This window comes from Triplophysa dalaica, chromosome 1, assembly GCF_015846415.1.
Source record: "Triplophysa dalaica isolate WHDGS20190420 chromosome 1, ASM1584641v1, whole genome shotgun sequence".
In the NCBI taxonomy this organism is placed as follows: Eukaryota; Metazoa; Chordata; class Actinopteri; order Cypriniformes; family Nemacheilidae; genus Triplophysa; species Triplophysa dalaica.
In genome coordinates this window covers 27228917-27254794 of record NC_079542.1, presented here as the reverse complement: position 1 = coordinate 27254794, position 25878 = coordinate 27228917, and the positions used below count along the sequence as shown (strand labels likewise).

At 37.1% G+C, this 25878-nt stretch overlaps 2 protein-coding genes across 3 annotated transcripts; one reads left to right on the top strand and one right to left on the bottom strand.

Moving 5' to 3' along the window:
• The first annotated feature begins 1448 nt into the window (after positions 1-1448).
• Positions 1449-13195, top strand: slc7a7 (solute carrier family 7 member 7). 2 transcript variants are annotated; one of them, XM_056747845.1, is made up of 10 exons: positions 1449-1679; positions 3209-3829; positions 8271-8396; positions 8489-8633; positions 10192-10315; positions 10409-10512; positions 11032-11128; positions 11290-11439; positions 11548-11731; positions 12504-13195. In XM_056747845.1, the coding sequence occupies exons 2-10, from the start codon at positions 3334-3336 to the stop codon at positions 12581-12583; spliced, it is 1506 nt and encodes a 501-aa protein (XP_056603823.1). In that variant the 5' UTR covers positions 1449-1679; positions 3209-3333; the 3' UTR covers positions 12584-13195. The 2 variants fall into 2 exon arrangements, with proteins under 2 accessions (XP_056603823.1, XP_056603831.1); XM_056747853.1 differs by lacking the exon at positions 1449-1679 and adding an exon at positions 1745-1876.
• A 126-nt stretch (positions 13196-13321) lies between these two features.
• Positions 13322-25295, bottom strand: oxa1l (OXA1L mitochondrial inner membrane protein). The gene is made up of 10 exons (XM_056747865.1): positions 25182-25295; positions 24592-24729; positions 24118-24409; positions 20443-20586; positions 18594-18679; positions 16810-16974; positions 14577-14681; positions 14281-14443; positions 14103-14183; positions 13322-13586 (listed from the first exon to the last, which is right to left on the bottom strand). Exons 1-10 carry the CDS (start codon positions 25287-25289, stop codon positions 13465-13467), a joined length of 1404 nt encoding a protein of 467 aa, XP_056603843.1. The 5' UTR covers positions 25290-25295; the 3' UTR covers positions 13322-13464.
• Between the last annotated feature and the right edge of the window lie 583 nt (positions 25296-25878).

Below are 25878 nucleotides of genomic sequence, written 5' to 3'. Positions count from 1 at the left end.
GTACCCCAGTCCCCCTTCTTTCTTTAAGTCGTCTTTTTAATGTTTTAGTTCCCAGATTGGTGGTGTGCATGTAGATAGCTGAATGTGTGTATGGTTTGTTTGTTCACACACACACACACACACACGCACGAACACGCACACACACTTGTGTAATGTGGTTGAGTGTGCAGCTGTACAGGCTTCACCCTCTCCCCTCCCCTAAAACACTCTCGCTTTCTGTGTCATGCTCTCTTTCATATATGTTCGCTCTTTCATTTTCTCTTTCATTCTTGCTTCTTTCACTCTCTTTTCACCGCCCCCAATCTCCCGTGCAATGCGACTGACACACAGGAAGCTCTAATCCTTACACAATGTCCCCCTCCCCTTATCCCACCGATCGTCTCTGCGCGGGATGAAGGCCAGGCGGAGACCGACCCGGGCAGCTGTCCCTAAAATGGCTCCTAATCCTGCCCCTGCCAGATCCTTGATGAAACCATGACAACCAGTAACCAAACAAAGAAAGTCTGACGTTGAGAGGGAAACAGACAATGAGCCAGAAACAAGACATGTGGGAGAAGTTTGTCCACTTCTGTTCAGAAAACGAAGAAGACACGTCTCAATCAAAAATGATAGAAAACAATGTCCGTTTATCAGTGCCAAAATTTGGTACCTTAAGAGGCAATCGATGCTGCATGTGAAAGGTTTTTCCTTTAGTTTAACAGAATAAAGTTTCCTTAATAAACAAGCAATAGGCCTACTGATAAATCATCCTTTATATTTTAAGGCTTTATGACCAAATCAGAAAGTTTATTTTTAAATGATTGGCTACAGTGTATTATTGCACGGAAGGAATATATAAAAGTTTGAACCACACGATGGCGACACAAGCACAGGTATTTATCCAAGACATTCAAGTTTTCTGAAAACGGAAAAATCACATTCGAAATGAATAACCTAATTTAAAATGTTTGCGATTTTTATTATTACTTAATAAAATCAATTTCCGCACATCTCATTCTATTGGATTATTGAAATGTAACATCCTATAAATCCTGCAGATGTCAAGCGAAGGTGTGGAAATTAGTATATAACAGGCTTTCTATCTTGTAAGTAGAAAACGAACTATGGTTTATCTGGTAAAATAGCAACAACTAAGTTTTCGAAGGTTTGAATACCATTGTATAACTACACCGTTTCACTACAAAACAATTCAACTATGGTTATTATAGCAAAACATTGGTTAATTTCTTATTTTACAAATTCATATACAATGGATAGAAACCATTAAATAGTATATGATAAATGTATTTCATATATAGGCTAATTTCATTCATAAAAATTATGAGATTATTGAATACGCAATTGTGTCTATAATGTTCTCCACTCCGTCCCTTTCCTCCACCCCTTTATTCACTATCTTAAATAGTGTCTGCTTATCTGAAAGCAGAAGTAGGCCTACATCAGCTGATTAAACCTCAGTCAACTCCAGACAATCTCTAGCTCAGGAATTGAAGGAGAACGGTGCGCGGATTGTGACAGAGACTACGGGTAGCTATCCTATATATATGCTTTCGAGCTGACCCAATCTATTAAAAGGAACTCTAGACTGACATTGATCTTGACTACGAAAATGAACGTAAGATAAAGATCATTCGCACAAGCTTCATCTTTAATCCGATTTCATATCACCTGGAGCAAAGGTAAAACACTTGTTATACGTAAGCAGGCTTTTCTAGTGATTTATAATGTGAAATTGACACGTCGATTTTCGTCGATTTAAAGAACAAGATGTGCCATCAAACAGAAAACATATGCTGTTCGATGGTAGCTATCCCTTGAAGATATAAGCTATTTTCAGTGATTCTTTCCAGCAAGGCTGTGGCTCAAGCTGTAACCTGTGAGTTATTTTGTTTTATATGAGTTTTTTTCATGAGAGCTTATCAGCACGTCCTGAACCTTGCTCTATGATCTTAAAGATTTTGCATTGGTGTGGCTTTTAATTATCACGTGTAGCAATTGTCATACTGTCCATCCACTCACTGCAACTCTTTGATCATTTTGTCTGTTCACTGTAAAAAAAAGTTGGTTCAACGTAGTGTTCAAGGCAATCAGGTTATTATTATTATTTTTAGTTAACTAATATTTTTACATTGAATAAACAAAAAACAACTCATATTTTTTCATTTGGAATTTCCTCAATCTGACTTTCTTCTTAAGCGATAAGACCTTCCTTAAACAGAATTATTTTAAGTTGAATCCACATTTTGGTTCAATAGTAGTTTTATTTTATGACGGGCAATAATGTCATTTGTTATCTTTTAATGAATGAATAAGATCCACAGTTAAAAAAAAATCCATATTAAATATGCTTTTATTATTTACAAGATGACAATAATTCAAACAATTTGGCCAGATTTGGAAAAGAAAAGCTTCTTTCAAAATTTCTATATTTTGTCCTTGCTAATATTAATAAAAGTATATTTTATGTCATATTTTGCCTCAGCACCTGAACATACCAAAGAGCACAGCCTTGTCTTCTCGAGATTCTCTTTTGATTTGAACTTGGTCAGCATTGTCTCTTAAAAATGCTGTCATCTCCAAGATTAAAATACTCTAGCTTTCAATTATCTAGTTCTATACCTTGTATGTGTATTTTTCTTGTACAGTCATATAAAAAAAGTTTCACAGTTTTCTTGAGCCTAGCTCTTTTGAGGCCATTGAACCTTGAGGAGCATGTGACGAATCAGCATGCTGACGTGTCAAGAAATCTCCAAACTAAAGGGCATGTATAAGAGAGATAAAACGAGAATCGACAAGTTAAATTGACCGTGTCGTAATAAGAAACCCTTCCACTTGGTCTAGGGTCCAGGTTGACTAATAAAGAGATCAGATGGATCAATGTCCACATCAAGGATGGTGTCTATCTACATATAGCCTATACAGTAGATGTATATATGTATACGCTGTAGTATTGGATAATTTATATAATTGGAATTGTAACTTAATGTTTTTCCTTCATGTGGACCTTCAGTAAACCTCCTACCACGCTTTTGTGTTTACACACTTTAAAAATCTGTTTGCTTTGTCATCTTCTAATGGATCAGTAATAGCCATACACATGTTTGAAAAGCAGATGAACGATTACCCTGTTTGTCACTTAGGAGAGTATTATATGTGTGTGTTTATATAGAAATATGACCACTGAACACTCTTCCTGTAATCTTCCCAGATGTCTGCTGAAAAGATCAACAACTAACCAGCACATTTGAAACCTTCTTAAAACACTGAACTTTCATAACAGACTGTAGAACTGTTTCTCTGTCGTTAATTTCAACCTTTCAGTGCCTGAAAACAATGGCTTCCTACAGCCCAGCACCCACAAAGGAGCAGTCTCTTGAAGTCTCTAATGACAACCTAAAAACAAGTGGCTCTCAGGAGTCTATGAAACTGAAAAAAGACATTTCTTTGCTCAATGGAGTGTGTCTCATCGTGGGAAACATGATTGGCTCTGGAATCTTCATCTCACCAAAAGGGGTGTTGATGTATAGCGCCTCCTATGGGTTATCTCTGGTAGTGTGGACAGTTGGTGGGGTCTTCTCCATATTCGGTGCCCTTTGCTACGCTGAGCTTGGGACCACCATCACCAAGTCGGGTGCCAGTTACGCCTACATCCTGGAAGCCTTTGGAGGATTTCTCGCATTTATCCGTCTATGGACATCCCTCCTTATCATCGAGCCCACCAGTCAGGCTGTGATAGCCATCACCTTCTCCAACTACATGGTGCAGCCCATTTTCCCAACGTGTTTAGCACCGTATGTGGCCAATCGCCTGCTAGCTGCAGCATGCATCTGTGAGTTGGTGTGTGTGTATTTACAAAAGTTTTGTGTGTTACCTTAAGGCAATGGTTGTCAAAGTTTGGTGTGCGTCCGATTGAAGAAGTGTCCATTCCTCCCACTTCAATTGATACTGTGTCAGCTTTAATGTATTTATTTGTCTGTATCTATATAAAAAACATAATTTTAACATAATTAGGTGTAATGTTTTAGAGGTTTGAGGGGTGGGGGTGTCCATACAATTTTGAGAATCGCTGCCCTAAGGTATGCAAAAGACCTTTGAATTTTATTTCAGATATGTATGCATTAGAATAGTCCCATCCTTTGTTTGTCAAAGGAACAGTTTAACTAAGAAGGAAAAATTTGTCATCATTTACACAAAAGAAGATATTTGGAAGAATGCTTGTATCCAAACAGTTCTTGGCCACCATTGACTTTCATAATAGGAAAAAAGTACAATTGCTGTCAAAAGTGACCCAGAATTGTATGCCGTTTTATATTCCTCAAAATATCTTCTTTTGTGTTCAACAAAAAAGCTATTTTTCCCACTATCGTAGTCAATAGGGTTCAAGAGCTGTAACCAACAAGAACTCTTCCAAATATTTTTCTCAGTGTTCATCGAAACAAAGACATTTTTGTGAGTTTGGTTGAGTAAATTATAACCGCATTTTTATTTTTGGATGAACTGTCCATTTAAGTTCAACCCGTTCTTACTCCCGACTCGTCAGATATTGACACTAGGTCAGCGCCCCACGGCGTGACTTTTGAACGTGCATGGATGGTACCACTTTGGGGTGGTTTTTCGACGATCTGGGAAATGCGTTGCTGTTGGGTTAATGCTAAAGACCGAGATGCGTCAATTCTTGGTATTTCATAATTTATTTATGGTTTTAATATTTTGTAGAACCTAACCCCAACCATACCCTAAACCTAACCACTTCTCGGCATTATAAAACACAACACGCAAATAAAGTAAAGTGACAGGTATTTATTGCACAAATTGACCAGAAGAATTAAAAAATATTACAAACAACTCGTTTCGAAGACCTTTTTGCAACAAAGCCGTACGATAACTTTACATGAAGATGCCGTGCGTCTCCGTGAAAACATGAAGTTGGCTCCCATTCAAAAGATAAACCGGTGTGGTGCCGAATTTGGACTATCTGCCAGATTACGACTACCTGATTCCCCACTAACATTAGGTGTTAGGGTTAGGTGTGGGGGAGGGGCTAGGATTAGCTAATCCCCATCATAGTCTATGAGGGGTCTTCATACAATAGAAGTCAATCGGAACCATTGGTAAATAATGACAGAAATTTAGTTTTGGGGGGGAACTACGGTACCTTTAATAATGACTTGACTTAATTTGACAAATTACACATTTTACACATAGCTTCCTGGAACATACTGCATTAGTTATGCGATTTTCTTTTTGCGGGTTTTTCTTTTATTTCTTTCTGTTTTTTGGTGATCCACAAGGTTAAACTGGATATGGATTTGAAATGACACGGGCCTCCGACTTGCCGTAGAGCGCTTAAACCCAGAAGAAGAGGGGCTATGTATATTAGCTAATACGTTTGCATTTCCAGTGACGTTTAAGTAACGCAGTGACGGCGTTACTTAAACGCGTGGCGGCGTATGACGTTAATTTAGCACCAGACGGCGCTTATTTAACGCCTGGCGGCGTTAAGAAATCGGTGTTTTAATATTAATACGTCGATCCAAAGCACGCGAATTGTGATACTGTTGGCTTTCGATAGGCCAAAGGTGTACACTGCGCGTTCGAAAGAGACGCCGAAGGGCGCTAGACCGAGCGTTAATATGTGACGAGTCGGGAGTAAGAATGTGTCAAGTTAGCATGATGTCAGTTTAAATCAGTATTTGCAGATGGTAGTGCGAAAGATTGATATTTAAATATATGACAGGAAAAGTAGTAGAAAAAGTTACTGGATATAAATTTATTCTAAAACCAGAGATACAAAGATCGGATATAGAACTCTAGATCAGGGGTTCTCAACCTTTTTGACTCAATTGGGATCCCCACTGTATTCTACAACATACAAGGCCCACTCACAAAAACTTAAAATTTCTACCTATTAAAATATTTTAGAGCTTGACATTAACTGGAAAATTGTTTATTCATTATGAAAATAGTCAAATAAGAAATATCTTATATATATATTTTTATGTATTTCAATGCTCATTTTGTCTTATTTTAAATTATTAGTCATCTTGAGGCCCCCTTGTAAGTCAACTGGAACCCCCTGTTGAGAACCACTGCTCTAGAAGACATATAAAGTGGATCATGTATTGAAAAGTGACACGTTATGATATTATGATCCATAATGAAAGTCTGTCAATGTTGTTAAAGGGAAGAAGAACCGAATGTGTCAGATGTGTGCAGCTGATGTTGAAATTACGTTCACATGATTCTGTCTCATGCAGCACAGACATGCAAGATATATACCCACAGACACAAAAAAAGCAACTGAGAAAGTTGATGATCAAATTGAGATGTTGAGAATGGTTGAGATCTGAAAAATACTATGGAATATTTATTCGACAGCGGCTGAGGTAATAATACTGGGAATGTGCTGATTTCTAGGAGTTAAAGTCCTCTAGATTATGACTGTGACCCTTATTGCTAATAACTAATGACAGCGCAGCAAGGCACAGAGTCAAAAGGACATTGAAAGAGTAGCCTGCTTTCGTAACCTCAAGTTCCAAGTGGCTTTCCTTCTCTTTATGTTGTTATGAGGTCTCGATGAGGTATATTTCAGTATATTTCTTTTACAAACACTCACCCTAAAAAGCTGTTAATCAATGAATTCCCTGAAAACACAGAGTTTGGGTAATAAAAAGCATTATTTACGGATGCAGTGCAGTTCATAAAAAAACGATAACAAAACAACTCAGGAATATAAGTGACTGTCTACCATATGTGTTCACTCTGTAAGAATGTGAATTGAAGATTACACAGACAGTAGAGATTAGGGTGTGTAAGCAGTTTGTGAACTTGAGGAAACATTGATAGCAGCTTTATCAGATAAAATGAAGAGCAAGAGAAGATTTTTTTTTTGGAGAACAGCTAGGGAATGTGTGTACGGAGTGCTCTTTATATTCAGAAGCATTAGAAATAAACAGTGATGTATAAAGTACCTAAACGTAACATGTGGGTAAAAATACAAATATCTTGCCAGAATATTCCTTTGGTAGAAGTGAAAGTAACCCTCTAGAATATGACTTGAGTAAAAGTCTTTGTTCAAACTGATAAATATAAAGTATCAAAGCACTTTTTATATTAAATCTACTTAAGTATTTAATGTAAAGTTGAAGCAAACGTTGTTTATAAAAATGTTTTTTAGCATAAAGATAAAAAAATTTGCTTATAGAGAAATTTACAACTTTGAAAAAGCTCTGTCTCAAACTCAGAAGGTTTATCTGGAACAATGTGTTGCCAAATTGCTAAACTATCAAATTAAAAGTTAAGAAGCCACGTCTTTGTAACTTTACCTTATAATTTATAACTTTATAAAAGGATAGTTCCCTCCCACCCATATTATCCCCTTGGAACAAAATCTGAACAAAACTGTCTGGCCCTTACTTCTTTCTTTCCTTGCATTTCCCTTACAGTTACAACCCAGTCATTTTATAATTCATTGAGACTGAAAAATGTGCTGTTAATCTTTAAAAGAAGCAGCACAGTAAAACCTTGTGTTGAAATTAACCGGGGAGAGCAGAGCACCTTTTTGGACCAATGATTGGTTCAGCACTGTCATGGTGACCAGATCGCCAACTTGTCTTTTTCAGTTCTGTTTCTATGCTTTCATGTTGTAGTAATGAACATGCTCAGGGGAAATGAGAGTAAAAGTATACATTTTGTTCAGGAAATGTAGTGGAGTAATGTAAAGGTTCTTCCCAAAAATACTTTTTTAATATTTTTACTTCGTTACATTACAACAATGGAAATAAACAAATCTTTATTTAAATCTATTATTGTCAACAGGTGTGTGTGAAAGAGGTATAGTAGATAATATCTTAGGATTTATTTATTTATACATACGTTGAGTATGACAGAATAAATTGGTAACACATAGTCAGATTTATGTGTAAATGCTGCCTAAGCGCTTTCATTCCTTGCAAAACAGCCAGCATGAATGCTAGCGTCAGCAGCCCTGCTTCCTCAAGCCAGGAAGACTACCTTACAAAACACACCCACACGCACACACTTCAGGGTCATCAAACAGACCCTTGAAAAACATTGATCCTCACGAAAAACAAGGGAAGACAATATCCATTTCGTTTAATTGCTGTGATGTTGTGACTAGACTCTTTCTTTGCAAGAACACCCACATTAGGTTCCTTCTTTACTGGAAGAGCCTCAGCAAGGTCTTTAACAAAATGCATTGAACCATATTGTTAGCAAAAGTGTGTCTGTAATCTGTGCTTGTTCTGCAGGTCTGCTAACTTTTGTCAACTGCGCCTATGTTAAGTGGGGAACGCGGGTTCAGGACTTCTTCACGTACGCAAAGGTTATCGCACTCATCGCCGTCATCATCACTGGCCTGGTCAAGATATGCCAGGGTAGAAATGACACACAACTACATTTCTTAAAGACCTTTCTGTTCTCTCTACTTTACAAGGCATTTATGTTCTTCTCTGTGTATTTGTTCCAGGTCACACACAGAATTTTGAGGGTATGTTCTCAGGTTCATCTCAGGATCCTGGTGATGTGGCCTTGGCATTGTATTCTGCTCTTTTCTCCTATTCTGGATGGGACACTCTTAATTTTGTCACTGAGGAAATCAAGAACCCAGAGAGGTGATTGTCAAAAACCCTATGTGTAATTTAAAGGTTCAAATGGTTTCAAAATTGATGGGGTCCCAGAACTGTCATTCTCATTATAAGAAAACATTGTTGGACACAAATACTATATATTTATTATCAGATTATATATAACATAATACAGAGTAAACAGTTAAAGGCAGATGTGTGAGCTATTTAAAGACATGTCAACATTTTTTATGAAATAAGGCTTTCCATCATTTATTCAACTATAATTTCCGAGTGATTTTAGGGATAATATATGGTTAGGATTTGAGTTGGGTATAGACTTTTTAATGTTGTTTCATGGTATCAGATCAGTTTCCTAATGATCGAGAAAAAAATATTTTTTGTCATTGTTTACTGACCCTCTTGTCATTTTAAACCTGTATGACTTTCATTGCTTGGTAGAACACAAAAGAAGATGTTTTGAAAAAGGTTGGTACCCAAACAGCATTGGCACCCATTCACTTCTACTGTATGGACACAAACGAATGCAAGTGAATTGGTGCAAGTTAACAATATTCTTCAAAATATGTTTTTTGGTGCTCTGCGGGAGAAAGTCATACATGTTTGAAATGACAAGAGGGAGTAAATGATGAAAGAATTTAAATTTTTGGGTGAACTTTAAAGGGATACTTTACTACCCAATAAAAATGTTCCCATGTTTTACTCACCCTCAAGGCATCCTTACTGAATATGTTTATCTTCTAAGAAGAATAATGCATGTATAATTTTCCTTCCAAGCGGTAGAATGGGAATGAATGGGTGATGACTTTTTGAAGCTCCAGTACATCCATCGATCAAAGAACTCCTCGACACGGCTCTGTGATCTTAGCAAAGGTCTTCTGAAGCGAATGGATGTTTAAGAGAAATATCCATATTGACAGCACTTTTAAACTTGATGTCTAGCTTCCGCCATCTCTCGAATGCACATGAACAAGAGGCTTGTTTTTCCAGCAGATGATGCGGTGTGTCTGAAGTCCAGAGAAGATTGCTGCATTTTTCGTTTTGTACCAGTCTACTCTGGCGGGAGCTTTCGTAACAGTCATTTGCCACAAAAACAAGCCTCTGGTTCACACGCATTCGAGAGATGACGGAAGACATCAACGTTAATAGGGCTGTCAATGTGGATATTTTTTCTACACAAACGCATCGATTCCTTTAGAAGACCTTTGTTAAGATGACGGAGCCGTGTAGAGCAGTTCTTTGATGCGAGCACAGATAAGTTAAACAAAAGTTTTGTTTCAGCTAACTGCTGACTGCTGCAAGAACAATTAAGGGCTACTGTAATTGGTGGGCCAAAACATGCAATTCGCTACAAACAAGAAATATAAGTTTTACACAGAGGTCCAAACTGTTCCTTACAACAGTAAGAGCCATACAAATAACATAACTGTTAAAAAGGTTTACCAAAGTATGTCGTCCCCAAAACATCTCCCCTGGCAAAATAACTTCCAGGTCCTTGATAACATGCAAACGAGTCTTCACGATAAAATTACATACAGATTAATGCTTTTTGTTGCCATCTGGTGGTTGTTTTTATACATTTCAGAAACCTACCTTTGGCAATTGCTATTTCAATGCCTATTGTCACAGTGATCTACATTCTAACCAACGTGGCGTATTATGCAGTGTTGCCCATTCCTGCCATTCTGGACAGTGATGCTGTGGCTGTGGTGAGTACCTATCTCAGGGGCTGGTCAGTATTGCATGGACAAAGTAAATGCAGAATCCACCGCCATTTACATTTGGTACATTTTAATCCACAGACATTTGCAGACCAGGTATTTGGTATTTTTAACTGGACAATACCGCTTGCCGTCGCACTTTCCTGCTTTGGCGGTCTTAATGCATCTATATTGGCTGCTTCACGGTGAGTTTTGTTTATTAGGTTTATTTTTTATTATGTCTACCACCTGTTTCTCTCCAAGGTATCTCAATATACATTCTAAATATATAGAAATGCATAACTTAAAAGTAACCTTGTATGCAATACACTCAAGACCAGATTTTCAAAACATTTAAGTGAGAGTTCACCAAAAATGAAAACTCTGTCATCATTTACACACCCTCTTGTATGACGTTTTTCTTCTGCAGAACACAAAAGAAGATAATGGCTGTACGTATGACACAAAACGAATGCAAGTCAATAGGTGCCACTGTTATTTGGTTACCAACATTCTTCAAAATATCTTCTTTTGTGTTCTTTTATGTTTGAAATGACAGGAGGGTGAGTAAATGCGGACAGAATTTTCCATTTTGGGTGAACTATCTCTTTAATTAAAAGATGGTCATTATTAAGGAGAACATTGATCGTCTTCAAGGACATTTTGACATCAAGCTGACATATAGTCTCATTCCGTTTATTTATCATTTGCATATCTTCACTTAGGCTGTTCTTTGTGGGCTCCAGAGAAGGCCATCTGCCAGACTACTTGTGCATGATTCATGTTAGCCGCTTCACCCCCATCCCTGCCCTGCTCTTCAATGTCAGTCCCCATCTTAGCATTTGTGTGTCATAATTCATTACATCATAATTAGACTGTGCTCATGTCTGTGCTGTCCTTTCCATTAAAGATCATGAGAATGTCATTATCTACATATAGGACTCGCATGTGCGTGGCTTAAACAGTGTCTTGTTGTTTGACAGGGTGCAATGGCTCTTGTTTATCTGTGTGTAGAGGATATCTTTAAACTGATCAACTACTACAGCTTCAGCTACTGGTTCTTTGTGGGTCTGTCTATTTTGGGACAGCTGTACCTGCGATGGAAACAACCTGACAGAATACGACCGCTAAAGGTAACACAAAAACCACTACATACTTAATATAAATCATGGTAAATGTAAATTATATAGTATTTTACTAATTCAAACTTTGATGCAACCATCTGTTTCTTTCTTTTTCAGCTCAGTCTATTCTTCCCAATTATGTTCTGCATCTGCACATTGTTTCTTGTGGTGGTGCCCTTATACAGTGACACCATCAACTCATTAATTGGCATTGGCATTGCCTTATCTGGAGTGCCAGTCTACTTCCTGTGCTGCCATCTACCTGCCTCCCGTAGGCCTATGTGGCTCCGCAGGTTTATTGGTAAATATTCCAAGTTTAGGTTTTCAGAGTTAATGATTGTAATACATTGGTTCTTCTGCGGAACACAAGAGGTGAGAACCCTGCAGATTAGACAGCCTTAATCACCATTTACTTTCATTGTAAGGAAACAACATGCAGTAAAAATGAATGATGTTTGTCGTTCACAGAAATTATGAGATTTTGGGGGGTGAACTCTCTTTAAGTGTCTTTTAAGACGTTTTAAGAAAAAAGTGATAAGGCTCTTAGGCTCTGAAACTCTCTCCCTCTAACGCTGAGAACAATGAGTTCTGTAAATTCATTGAAAAGTGATCTTAAGACATCTTTTTAGACAAGCTTTCAATTAACAGTATGTCAAGGCACTTTTATTCTTTGGGATAGTTTTATAGTGAATTTGTCCAGATTCTATGTTTTATTGTATGTCTGACTGTTTGAGTTGTTTTATTGTGTTCATTGTAAAGCACTTTGTTACATGGTGCTATATAAATATATTTTACGGTCACACTTTATTTTAAGGTCTAATTCTCAGTATTAATAAACAATTAACTATTTATTTTGCCCCAGTAAACCACTCATTTGTAGCTTATTAATCGTTAGTAAGGTAGTTATTAGGTTTAGGTAGGATTAGGGAAGTAGAATATGGTCATGTTGAATATGTGCTTTATAAGTAATAATAAACAGCCAATATGCTAAAAATTGGCATCTAATAAGCAACTAGTTAATAGTGAGAATTTGTCCCTATACTAAAGCATTACCCATTTTACTTACTCAACAGCATCTTCAGGTGTGGTCATTCAGAAGGTGTGCTACTGTGTTCTCACAGAGATGGACACAGATGATGAAAAAGCAAAGTAAGAGGATGGTACAATGACCAACTATATCTGGAGAACACCACACCCCATTGAAAGATGCCACAGTTGTGACGACCTCTATTTATGTTGGTTAACACATTTGAGATTTTAGATCAATCCGATGTAGTGAATCAAACCTTGAAGTAAAGTCCTTTATATTTATTGAAAATATTTATGTTGAAAAGATGCTTTTATTAAGTTTGTCACTGGTATTAAAATGATAGGGACTAGTAAACGACCAACTCAAGAGGAAACTACCTTTAAACATTAAAGTTGTTACAGGGCTTGGAGAGATGATGAAATGCTAGTACTGATAAAAGATTAAATACCATGTGAAATTTGTACCAGCTAGATGAAATGTGAATGGTTTTGTATATGGATATCTTTTAGCTGACAAGATTTCAATTAAATATAAATGTTTATGCTTATACACTAAAGAACTAATAACACAACATTGTTGGGAAAATAAACGTGACAGCATGTATAATATTCATGTTTGGAATATCATAAGCAGTATTTCTACAAATATTGAAATGACTAGGACAGTGTTATTGTGGAAGTGTGATAACTCTGGTTGAATAAGACAAATCACCACAATAAAGGATAATCAATTATTTATGTTTTTGGCTTACAAATTCTGTTTTACAATTCTTTATCAAATTCTGTTAATGTGCGAGTATTTATGTGCCCTGGTGGGTAAATAAAAGTGTGAGATTCCTTTTTAAAAGACATAAGACAACAGTAAGGCAACCAAATTGCTCTTTAATACGAATACATAATACAACAACTTTTCCATTTCACACCCAAGACTTAATTGTATCATCATTTCCTCAGTCCATCTTAACACATATGTACAAAGCTATGGCACAATTTGCCAGTGATCTTTTAGCCAATCGTGTCTTCCCATGGTCTCTTCTTATCTTGTTTGGGAACAGTTGCCTTTCCCATTGTAATTGGTGCTGCTGACTGCTGCAGGGGATTGTGGGTAAAAGTCTGCCTCAATGGACCTTGGAAAGATGCAGAAATGTATATTGTGAAAAGAAAAACGCATGCCAAGCCATTATGGCTACAAAAGTATACACACAAGCACATTCATTCACAAAAACATCTTTTGTTGCCAATATTTATGGAATTGTTAATTCTGCCTTTTGAGATACCCTGTGATGATCAAATTCAAATGATGCATTGCATGTGTCTTCACTAAAACTACAAACCCAAAATGGGAATTGTGAAAAATGTATCCTAGATGGCAAAAGACAAATGAGGATATATCAAGTATAATACTGCCAATATTTTTTAAAAACATTGTTACTGTCATGGCAACAACTTTAATGTACATGATGTATTTGTCATGCTGTATCTTAGCAATGTGCTAACATTCAATTCTGTTTGTGCAGAGCACAAAAAAAATGAAGCCAGGCAGCCATTTAGGGGGATACTACTTAAAAAGCTATCTATTAATGTAGACAGTAGATGCAGTTTCTTCTAACTACTGGGTTTTGAAATGGAGAATGGACTCTCACCTTTGGCTGCCATATCAAGATGCCCTTTAATTCTCCTTTCTCTTTCCTCCAGCTGCTGAGCCAACTGAGCATTCTTCCATCCTGAAAACATGCCCGCGCGCACACACACGTTACAACAAGCATTAAACAAGCATAAATAGAGAGGGATGAGAGAATAAAATCAATTAAAAGTCCACACCATTCTTGACGCTTTCAATGAAACCTTCATTTTTAGGCAGCGCTGAGGGTGGGTGTGCGATGCGTTGTGGGATGCTCAGCTTCTGTCTCACTGCTGGATGCCTAAGCAGGGCCACCTGACCCAGGGAGAAGACGTTAGAGGTCATCCAGTAGGTAAATACAGCCTGGAAAAAACATAGATAGAGTTACACCAGTGAAAATTAATACAAAAGAGAAAACAGATCTCATCACAAATAGTATGTGAAAGTTTGGTTAAAGGCTGAAGCACTAGGGACAAAGGAAGAAATATTAACTCACTGTGGGGAAGTTAATTGTCATAGGGAGGATAACAAAGGGCATGATCCTGAAGACAGTCTTCATAGCTCTCAGATTGGGGTTGTCGACACCAGAGTCAGCTCCCAACTAAAAAAAAATGATAAAATACAGTTTAAAAGCCCCAAAATAAACTAGATGTCATACAGCGCATTCATCTCAATTCATATTTCTATATAAAAAATGATATTTTACTATAATTATATCTGAAAGTAATAGTTAAAAAATTAAATGAGAGGTCAGCCCCTATAACTTACTTTGTTTAACATGCACATGCATTAAAACATTTAAGCTTTAAAAAAAATACAACAAAAGTCTACATCGACCAGGGACTCTAGAAAGGACAACATGATCCCCATAAAAATAGTCCATGTGAGTTTGTTATATTCTAAATCTTCTAAGACCTTTTAATAGCAAAGGTGGAAAGTAACAAATTACATGTACTCATGTTACTGTATTGAGTAGGTTTTTGGTGACCTTTGAAAATCTGTACTGTAATTTTACTTGTACTTAAGTATGATTTGTGTGATGTTTTGTACTTCGTTATATCTAAAATCACATTCATTACGGAGTAAAAAATGAAACATTGCAAGGAAAAGAACGTGAAATGAAATTACTCCAGTGAATGATGGGCGCGAGAGTTTTTACATCAATACCAGAAGAGCTGATGAGACGGAGAAGTTAGACTTTGGTAATGCACTTGTCCTAAAGGTGAAACCCCATCGAACTATGACTGTTTAAGACAATAAAGTAAACCCATATTTAAGCAACCATTTTTTCAGCTTCAAGACAGGATTATGGATGCTGTGCAAACTAGCATCTTTTATAAATCCTTATGTCCAAGAATGAACAGGTAAAGAAAAAATTATGTTTGTTCAATAAATGCTCGTACCCTTGTTGCATCGGTAACTAATAAGAAGTTTGGACAGTTTAGTAAAAGTTAAAACAACATTGGTGAATAATGCTATATTTTAAGTGTTTAATCCCATTTTGTAGGCTGCACGGTTCACTAATGTGTCTACACTACATTTACACAGTGTGTCTCATATGTCTATCTCTTCTGTAAGCGCAGGGCAAGAAAGTCACTTGAATATGCTTGATATTTCATCCATTTTGAAAAGCCTCACCAGCCCTGCCGTAAAAAGGACCGTGTTGCAAGATCATATTGTTGTAAAAAGCAAAAAAGGACAAGCCCAAAATAAACCTACACATCGACACATTTAATAAGGCAAAGGAACTACGTGTAAATATTCACTTTATTAATTGTGAAATGTATCTGCAGCTTCATAAGAAAAGACTAAACAACAAATACTAAGCGCTTAAAAATAAGTAAACATGGCAACACCCCCAAAGCGCGCTGTGAAGCTCTGAACAAAACAAAACGGAGCATCTCTGTCTGTGTTTTAGTTTAAGTTGCCTCACTTAACAAGACTTTGGCGGTAAACAGCAGATACGTAGCAAACGTATTCAACTCTTGGGATTCATGTTTCTTGTTCACTGCGATCAACGGCAAAAATGTTTCCATGGTAACGACCGGGTTACAATTGTAAATCAGTACATTTACTCTCGTTTCGTACCAACGTGCACCCCTGTGCGGAACCATTTATACGTGGATTTACTACTGAACCTTAGCTTCTTAACAAATTATCAATGGTACAAACTGCTAAGGCTTAAACTCTTTTTTAAGGCTTAATTTTGCTTCTGAAGAAAATGTTTATTGTTTTAATATTTTTCTGTTATATTTTTGCTATATGATTCTTTGATATTTCTGCAAAACAAGACAAACAATTCTTTATTTGTTGCAGTGCACTTGTAACATGTTGTAATATATAAATTAGGCACTATGATGACTATTGTTGGTGTTGCCAAAAAAAAAAGTAACTAGGTAACTATTTAATTGGGTCAATTTTAAACTAGCTACTTTTTACTTTTACTTGAGTACATTTTTTGACTGGTCATTTAACTTGTTCTCAAGTAGAATTTCATCAAAGTATTAGTACTTGTTTTTGAGTATAATATTTTGTACTTTTCCACCTCTGTTTAATAGTTCAGTGTGGGAATTAAGAAGTATTTTTTATGAACAGTTATTACTGTGCCTCTGCTTCCATTGTCTGGGTAAAAAGTAGACTTGAGATTTATATTAAATGAATTTTTTTTAATATATTACATAATGTAATCAACTAATTTATTTATTTTTATTACTAATTTAAATGCTTACCTCTAAGATGGCAAACATTGTGCCCGTCACCACTATGGGGAGAATGTAAAATGGATCAGATGCTGTTAGGTCTGGGAACCACCAGAGGCCGCCAGTCTGTAAACTTGGTACAGGGAGATATGCCATTTTGCGCAAAGCAATGAAGAACGAAATGAAGATTGGAGCCTGAAGAGAAAGATAATACACATTTTAATTACTCACCATCCAAATTCACAACACATTTGGTGACACAAACACAATGTGGTGAAAAACATAACAGAAATATAAACTAGGGCTGTTAAACGATTAATCGCATCCAGAAAAAAAGGTTTGTGTTTACATAATATACAGTCTCAAAGAAGTAAGTAAACCCATCACATTTGAGTAACTATTTTATTATAACTTTTCATGTGACAACACTGAAGAAATGTTACTTTGCTACAATGTTAAGTAGTGAGTGTACAGCTTGTATAACAGTGTAAATTTGCTGTCCCCTCAAAATAACTCAACACACAGCTGTTAATGTTTAAACCGCTGGCAACAAAAGTGTGTTCACCTCTAAGTGAAAATGTCCAAATTGGCCCCAATTAGTAATTTTCCCTCACCGGTGTCATGCGATTCGTTATTGTTACAAGGTATCAGGTGTGTTAAACTCTCTCAAACTGGTCACTGGAAGTTCAACATGGCACCTCATGACAAAGAACTCTCGGAGGATCATAAAAAAAGAATTGATGCTCTACATAAAGATGGCCCAGGCTACAAGAAGATTGCCAAGACCCTGAAACTGAGCTGCAGCAAGGTGGCACAAAGATGATGCACAAGAAAGCCATCAAGACAAGCAGACTAAGGACATGGATTACTGGAACCATGTCCTATGAGACTAAGATAAAATTATTTGGTTCAGATGGTGTCAAGCATGTGCGGTGGCCACCAGGTGAGGAGAACAAAAACAAGTGTGTCTTGCCTACAGTCAAGCATGGTGGTGGGATTGTCATCGTCAGGGACTAAATGAGTGCTGTCAGCACTCGGGAGCTACAGTTCATTGAGGGACCATGAATGCCAACATTTACTGTGACATACTGATGCTTAGCATGATCCCCTCCCATCTGGGGCGCAAGGGCAGGATACCAACATGATAACGTCCCAAAACTCACCTACAAGACGACAACTGCCTTGTTAAAGAAGCTGAGGTTGAAGGTGAAGACCTACACCCTATTAAGCATCTGTGGGGCATCCTCAAACAGAAGGTGGAGGAGCGCAAGGTCTATAACACCCACCAGCTCCGTGATGTCGTCATGGAGGAGCTGAAGAGGAATCCAGTGGAAACCTGTGAAGCTCTGGTGAACTCCATGCCCAAGAGAGTTAAGACAGTGCTGGAAAATAATGGTGGCCACACAAAATATTGACACTTTGCGCCCACTTTGGACATTTTCACTTTGCAGTGTACTCACTTTTGTTGCCAGCATTTTAGACATTAAAACCTGTGTGTTGAGTTATTTTGAGGGGACAGCAAATTTACAATGCTATACAAGTTGTACACTCACTCATTACTTTACATTGTAGCAAAGCGTCATTTCTTCAGTGTTGTCACATGAAAAGATAAAATATTTACTAAAATGTGAGGGGCGTACTCACTTCTGTGAGATAATGTACATGTATGTGCTGGTCTATGTGTTCTAACTACAAATTGATATACACACAGACAGATATTATGTGAACACACACTTTTAGTCTAGATGTGATTATTGCCCATTAATTGTTGGACCGCCCTAATATGAACATAATGAAGTGAGTCAATAACTGACCTGTACTAAGGGCACAAGAAACCCACGCAGGGGGTTGACATCATGTTTCTTCTGAAACATCATCAAGTCAGTGTAGGCCTTTGAAACTAGAAAATTACGAGAAATCACATGTTTGTCGGAGCAAAGAAAAGTATTGGGGAAATTATTGTACTGCTTTAGTAAACAGTGGAACAATGAACAAACTTCTTGCTGCATTATAGAGAACTAATAGAAAAGAACAGGCAATGGGCTCTATGCATGCGTGAGTTCTGCGTTTCACGGGACGCGTTTCACGGGACGAACCCTAGTTTCCGGTTGGGGAGACTTAAAGCAGAGAGAAATTTGGCTGATGCTGTCAATCGCAGCACACAGCAGTGGTATATAGAAGTTGTGTTATACCATATTTGAATGTTATAACGAAATGTTAAGTAATGAAAGTATCATTCCAAATACGGTAGAACAGCACTTCTATATAATGTACAGAATCTGCTAAATTTATAACTATTTTCTCTTTTTTCCAATTCTCTCTGCTTTAAAGAGTACCTAGCATAGGTACTAACCTTGTGTCATGTGATTGGTCAGATGGTTTAGTCTGTTGTTATTGGTCAAACGAGTCCATCATTTTGCGCAAATGGAACCCCACTACCATCATTACAGTATTACGGTTTACATGTTATTGGATTTTTTTGATACATTGTTTGTGTAGCTAGAGTTGCCGGTGATTTTACAGTACCAATTTGAGCCCGAGTCTGACGAGGAAGCATCAGAAGACGCTAATCCACACAAACTCCACCACGACTGGAAGCACGATGTTTGTCAGTGGCAAGTGACAACTCTTGTCATAAAAACACCCAGTGTGACAACATGCATGTTGTGCTTTTGCTCATCAATGAAATAAAATATTTTTTTCTTAAAATACTGTTAATACGTTAATAATACTATTATTTCGTCTAAACTGTGCGTTGCCATGGTACATAGAGCACTTCAGAAAGTCGACGTTACGAAAAATGATTGTAGTATCACCAAAATATTTCTATAAAGGTGCACATGCAGCAAATGTGTCAAAATGCAAAGTTAATAGCCAGATAAACAAACTGTAACACCCCAGAAATAACAGTACATGCTAATGTTAGTGTTATATGCATTAGCTAAACACACACATAAGGTACGAAAATATTTCTTGAAGTTAAGACAAAAATGAATAGTCACACTGACAGGTTGTGATTCGGTGGAGCTAACAGGTCCAAATAGAGTTGGTATTGCCCCCTCTTTCGAGGATAGTCGTTTCACATACCCTGCAGTGAACGCGCCAATATTATTAAAGCAATCTTCGGTGAAATGACGTGCACAGTTAAACCCTGGGGTTATACTCCTTTGGTATAGTTCGAAAAATGAATTGTAACCGTTTTCCCTCAGACGTTCTTCCACTGGTAGTTGAAATAAGAAGGACTTGGTTTCACACCGTAGAACACCAGCTCTAGACATGATCCACAGGCATCACGAACGAGCGACAGTGTTTGGGGGAGGAGAAATAAGTTTTCACGGCAGTCTCAGCAAAACGTATGCGGGGACTATGTATAGTGACGTAGATATGCGGGTGAACTATTCCACGTCTCGTTTGTGTGATTCAGAGTCGACTCCCATTTTTACAAGCAAATAACTTTGTTATTTATTCACCTTCGGACTTACAACTTGGCAGACAGCTTACTTTCAAACACGTCAACATAACAGACTGCATGAAATGTCATTTTCATGATCTCATGCTACCTACTCTTTAAGAAAACTGTGAAATGCGGAAGTCACGCATGCACATAGCCCATAGCAATGGATAAGACAAAAAGTACGTGATGGTTTATAACAAAACACTTACATTCAAATTTATTACCGCTCTGCTTGGCCTCATTCATGCGGTTAGTGAGTTTGGTCATTTCTGGCATGACGTTGTTCAGCTTGGCCGCTTCCCTCTGTCCCTTCACAATTACAGGGAACACGACACAACGGGCGATAATAGTGCCTGAAAAACAGAGATGATAAAACTGATATAATTCCTGTCAAATCAATGTGATTAAAAAAGCATGTTATACATTTGTGTCACTGAACATATGATCATAACAAGCCTAGAGACTTCGAGACATAACAAGTGATCCTATCGAGCCAGTTTCTGATTGGCAAAACAGTAACAAGTTAATTTACCGTGCTGTCAGTTCACCTTATGCATATAAATATAAATATAATGTGGTGATACTCAGCCAATAATAAAAGGGACTAAATGATAAAAGAAACAGTAACAAAACAGTAACAAGTTAATTTACCGTGGTGTCAGTTCACCTTATGCATATAAATATAATGTGGTGATACTCAGCCAATAATAAAAGGGACTAAATGATAAAATAAATTTATTAAATGGAACTGTGGTGCTTCTATTAAAGAGTAAGTTACATTGGATTTTTACGGTCCTACTTTGGTTTATGGAGTGTCCAACAACAAGTTTATGTAAATACAAGGTGTAAAAACACTATTATGTCGTAAAAATAAGCAGTTATTCTTACCATACTTCTTGCCTGACTCTCAAATGATAAAATCCGCGATACATTTGTCTAATCCCCTCCTATCCGCTAACCTAGTATCATGTGATTGGTCAGATGGTGTAGTCTCTGTTGTGATTGGTCAAACACGTTCAGCATGTGCCGCAAACAGAACGCCTATCATCATTAAAGGAGTCTGCGGTTATTGGTCAAAAGCGTTCATCATGTGTCGCAGATGGAACGCCTGCCATCATTACTGGATTACTGTTTACAGGTGGTTGAATGTTATATACAGTGAATAGATAGAGATGGCGGTGATTTTACCTTACCAGTTTGAGCCCGAGTCTGATGAAGAAACATCTGGTAGATATATGATAATAGATTGAACAGTTAAACTAGAGTTCATAGCTAGATAAACAAACTATAATACCCCAGAAGTGACGGTACATGTTAACTAGGACTGTGACGATTCCTCGAGTTACTCGATTACAAAGAATACTCGAGTAACATTAATCTGCCTCGAACCCTCTTTAAAATTTCAAAGCCCACGTCAAATTTTTCGCAATTTTTTTGTTAGACGGGTTGCACAAGTCACAGGCGCCACCAGAATATTTAAACGTTTATTCGACGGCAATTTACCAAAGCAATTTATAAAAAAAAATGAAACGTATATACTTTCTGTATACCATTGCCTGGATAAATACGCAGTTGATAGCTTGCTTTTGTTTGAATACTAAAGCTGATCGTTGAATAACATTGATGTGCTTCTATAAAGCAGGTTTGGAAATTTTTGTTTGATTTTAGTTTGCTTGAAATGAATAGGGTTTATACATGCACAGCCATGAACTTACTTTATGATAATGATATTTTGCTTTTGTGAAAAATATCATCAATCAGGTCATTTATTGTTATTTGTTTTTGTCTTTTAATTAAACCCAGAATGTAAGGCACTTAAATCATCTCAGACAACTTTATTGTTCACACTTCAAATTGTTCACAGTACAAGTACTGACAGTAAAACAATGGTTAATACTTAAATGCTAATTTTAGATGCATTCTTCCAATGCATATTTTTCTTTTTTGATTTTTCTAAAAAAACAAATAAGTTGTTCATTTTAAGAAACCTGTCCCATTTTCACTTCTATATTTAATATTGCTATTGAGCTTAGCAATAAAAAAGTTGTATCCGATTAATTGATGGAATTTTCGCTAGATTACTCTTTTACAAAATTATTCGATAGCTGCAGCCCTAATGTTAACGTTAGCGTTATTTGCATTAGCTAAACACAGACATAAGGTACAAGATTTTTTGAACACAAAAAGAAATAGTCACACTTACAGTAGGGATGAGTCACGAATTTCGAATACTCGATACGGTTGTTAATTATAGAATTTCGAATAGTGTGTGCGATCTTAAAAAAAACATGTCACGCATGAAAATGTTACCCGTTACCAAAGTCAGTCCTGGAGGGCCTGTGTCCTGCAAATTTTAGCTTCAACCCTAATCAAACACACCTGAACAGCAGATCAAGGTCTCACAAAGCCAGACTAGAAACTTCAAAACAGGTGTGTTGAGCCAAGTTGGAGCTAAACTCTGCAGGACTGTTGCCCTCCAGGACCGACATAGGACACCCCTGATGTAACCAAAGGGTGGCGCTGCCAATAACAACTCACCGTAAACCTAAAGGCTGTCAGTTAGAGACACACAACAATTATTAACGAAGTTACGCACACTGTAGACCCGCGTGGCATAACAGATACGATAAATTGAGACAGTGTCAAAAATGAGTTCTGTGTGGGGGTCCTTTAATAAAATGAATGAGAATAAAGTGCAGTGCAAACTCTACAATCCAAAACTGGCTTATCATGGATCAACAACTACAATGCACAGTCATTTGAGGGCGAAGCACCCAGCAGGTCCATCGACAGGTCAGCAATCAGTTGCTAGTTTTATGGTCAGACCAACCAATTTGAATGCTAGACGGGCGGGGCAAATAACCATTTTAATTACTAAGATGATCGCTAAGGATATGCTTCCGATCGCCTTTGTCGAAGGAGAGGGCTTTAAAAATCTTATGGAGTTTGTACAGCCCGAGTTTACTGTTAGTCAAGAATTTTTTTTATCATGACAATAGAAATGGAAACCTTTTGAGCTATTAATTCGTGAAATCGTTCCGGATTGTTATTAAACGCCGTATATTAATGTTTCAGTGCGTTATCTTAATGTATAGCTTGATGTAAGATTACCTATTCCATAATAAATAAAGCAGTGTGTCATCACGGATTTAAAGTATAAAAGGTCTCTCTCTCCATTTATGTGTGTGTAATACTGAAAATGTGTCCATGTGGGGGAGGGGTGCGAATTTCGAATAAGTTTTGAATAGTTCTTCTCATCAATCTTCGAATATTATTTTTGCTTTAAATGTCAATCCCTAATTTACAGGTTGTGATTCGATGGAGCCAACAGGTCCAAATAAAGGTAGTATTGCCCCCTCTTTCAAGGATACTTATTTAACATATCCTGCAGTGAACGCCCCAAGATTATTGAAGCAATCTATGGTGAAATGACACGCGCACAGTTAAACCCTGGAGCTATACTCCTTTGGTGTCATTTGAAAATTGAATTGTAACTTTTCTTTCCTCATATGTGTAGTCGTTGGTAGTTTATAGAAGACTGACTTAGTTTCACAATGTAGAACACAGGTTCTAAACATGATGCACGCGCATCACTAACGAGCGACTTATCGCATTTAGGCTAAAAACAGGTACGGGATTTACAGCGTTTTGGAAAGAAACTGCATATTGCAGTAAATTTAAAAAAAGGAAAAATAGCGATTTGGCATGAAACATTGATGGAGCAGTGAATAGGTTTAGTACACAGCAAAATGGCATGACAAACTCATTTTTTATTTATTTGCCGTTTAATGCGTTTTGGAAAAGAGCTCTTCAATGCAGTCTCCCGGTGAGCAAGCCAACATTGGCCTGATGTATATAACATACATTTTTAAATACATTCTTACCTGCAACAATAGCACCCCACCATGGAAGTCCAATACTAACATGCATAAACTCGAGCAGATTCTGGATCAAGCCGACAGGTGTGTAGCTGCCTAGGCCAAGATCTGACAGGCTGGCCTCAGCACCAACTCCCTGTAGAACATCTAAAGCTGCAACAGGACCCTCAGCCACCTGCTCTGTGATTGGTTGCATGGCAACAGGGGCTGGGTCAGCAATAGGATTTAGAATAGGAGCTGAGAGAGCAACATCTACAGCTTCTGTTGTAGGTAATGTACTCTGAACGGCTTCAATTTTCTGTAAAATAAACAAATTGTACGTGTTAATCTGTATCTGCAAAACATATGAAATAAAAGGTGCAGACAAACTATTTTTTCTGTCTCTCTCCACAAAAAGTGCCATTATCAGCGATTCATCTATTAATTCAATGTATGACAAAAGTACAAATCTACAATTGAACAGCTGTAAACACAACCCACCTCTGAAGTGCTGCTGTGTCTAACCGGCACAGTGCTGACCAATAAGAACCGTCCATGGCTGTAACCTCCAAGCAGTGCCCTACCAAGTGAAGCTTTACTTCCTCTGACAGTGTGAAGATGTGATCTTGGTACAAACCACTGAAATAAGAGTCAACATGTTTGTGACATAACTAGATAAGAGATTAATAATAAACATAACGTTAACAACATAAAGGACGCTGATGTTCTTCTCGTGTGTAAACAGCAATAAAAACATTTTATTATGATGATGGACAATACGTTTTAGTGCAATGATCCCACTAAGAAACCAAGACTGTACATGACACTTGGTGACTTGTACAGTCATCAATGTTCTTTCAACAAGAACAAAACAGACAAACATAATCTCTACATGGACGCTACGTCTTAACAGACATAAATAAATGCTTTTAAAGAAAATGTAAAGCAACGATCCACAGTCATCAACACATGCACATTTATGAACTTAGCTGTTTAGCATATCTCAAAGTCAAGCCTTACAAAGTAGCTACTGGATTTGCGCACTTTGATGGACATCTCAATATACAAACAATTACATGCGTCCGACTAACCTCGTTCTCTGTCATAACAAAAGGAACAGTGGAAATGCCCGCTTTTATTTGTCGAAACAAACATGTCCTGAGACATCTTGTGGTAACCCCACTCTGGAGCGCAGCCATCTTTGAACAAAAAACACATTATACGGCAAGCGGAAAGGTCAAACGCGTTTCGTCTCCACTCCCTCAAGAACAGTGGATGTGCGACTTTGTGTAAATAAATAGAAGGTGAAATTAAACGTACAAAATAAAATAACACACAAACAAACAAACCTAATGAAGATACTTATTTGCTTGTTTATTTATTTGTATTTATGTTTATAATACTATTTAATTGAAATTAAAATGAAATAAATAACGTATAAAACTGTTACAAAGTAGCCTATTATTGTACAATTAAGAACGTTAAATTAATCGCATGAACAATAACAACGAAACCCAAAGTGAATAGGCTTTATTTACCAATATATGCATATATAGCCTATATATATATATATATATATATATATATATATATATATATATATATATATATATATATATATGATATCAGTGGTGTAGTCTAGTTTTTTGTAGTGAGTATACTATGATTCCCCCCAGCCTACTCATCCGTCCCAGGTCGACAACCCATGAGCACCACCACACTCACGAATGCAAGGATAGAGTATGCCTCTATATATAATCAAGAAAGATTTATTGCAAGCAAGATTTC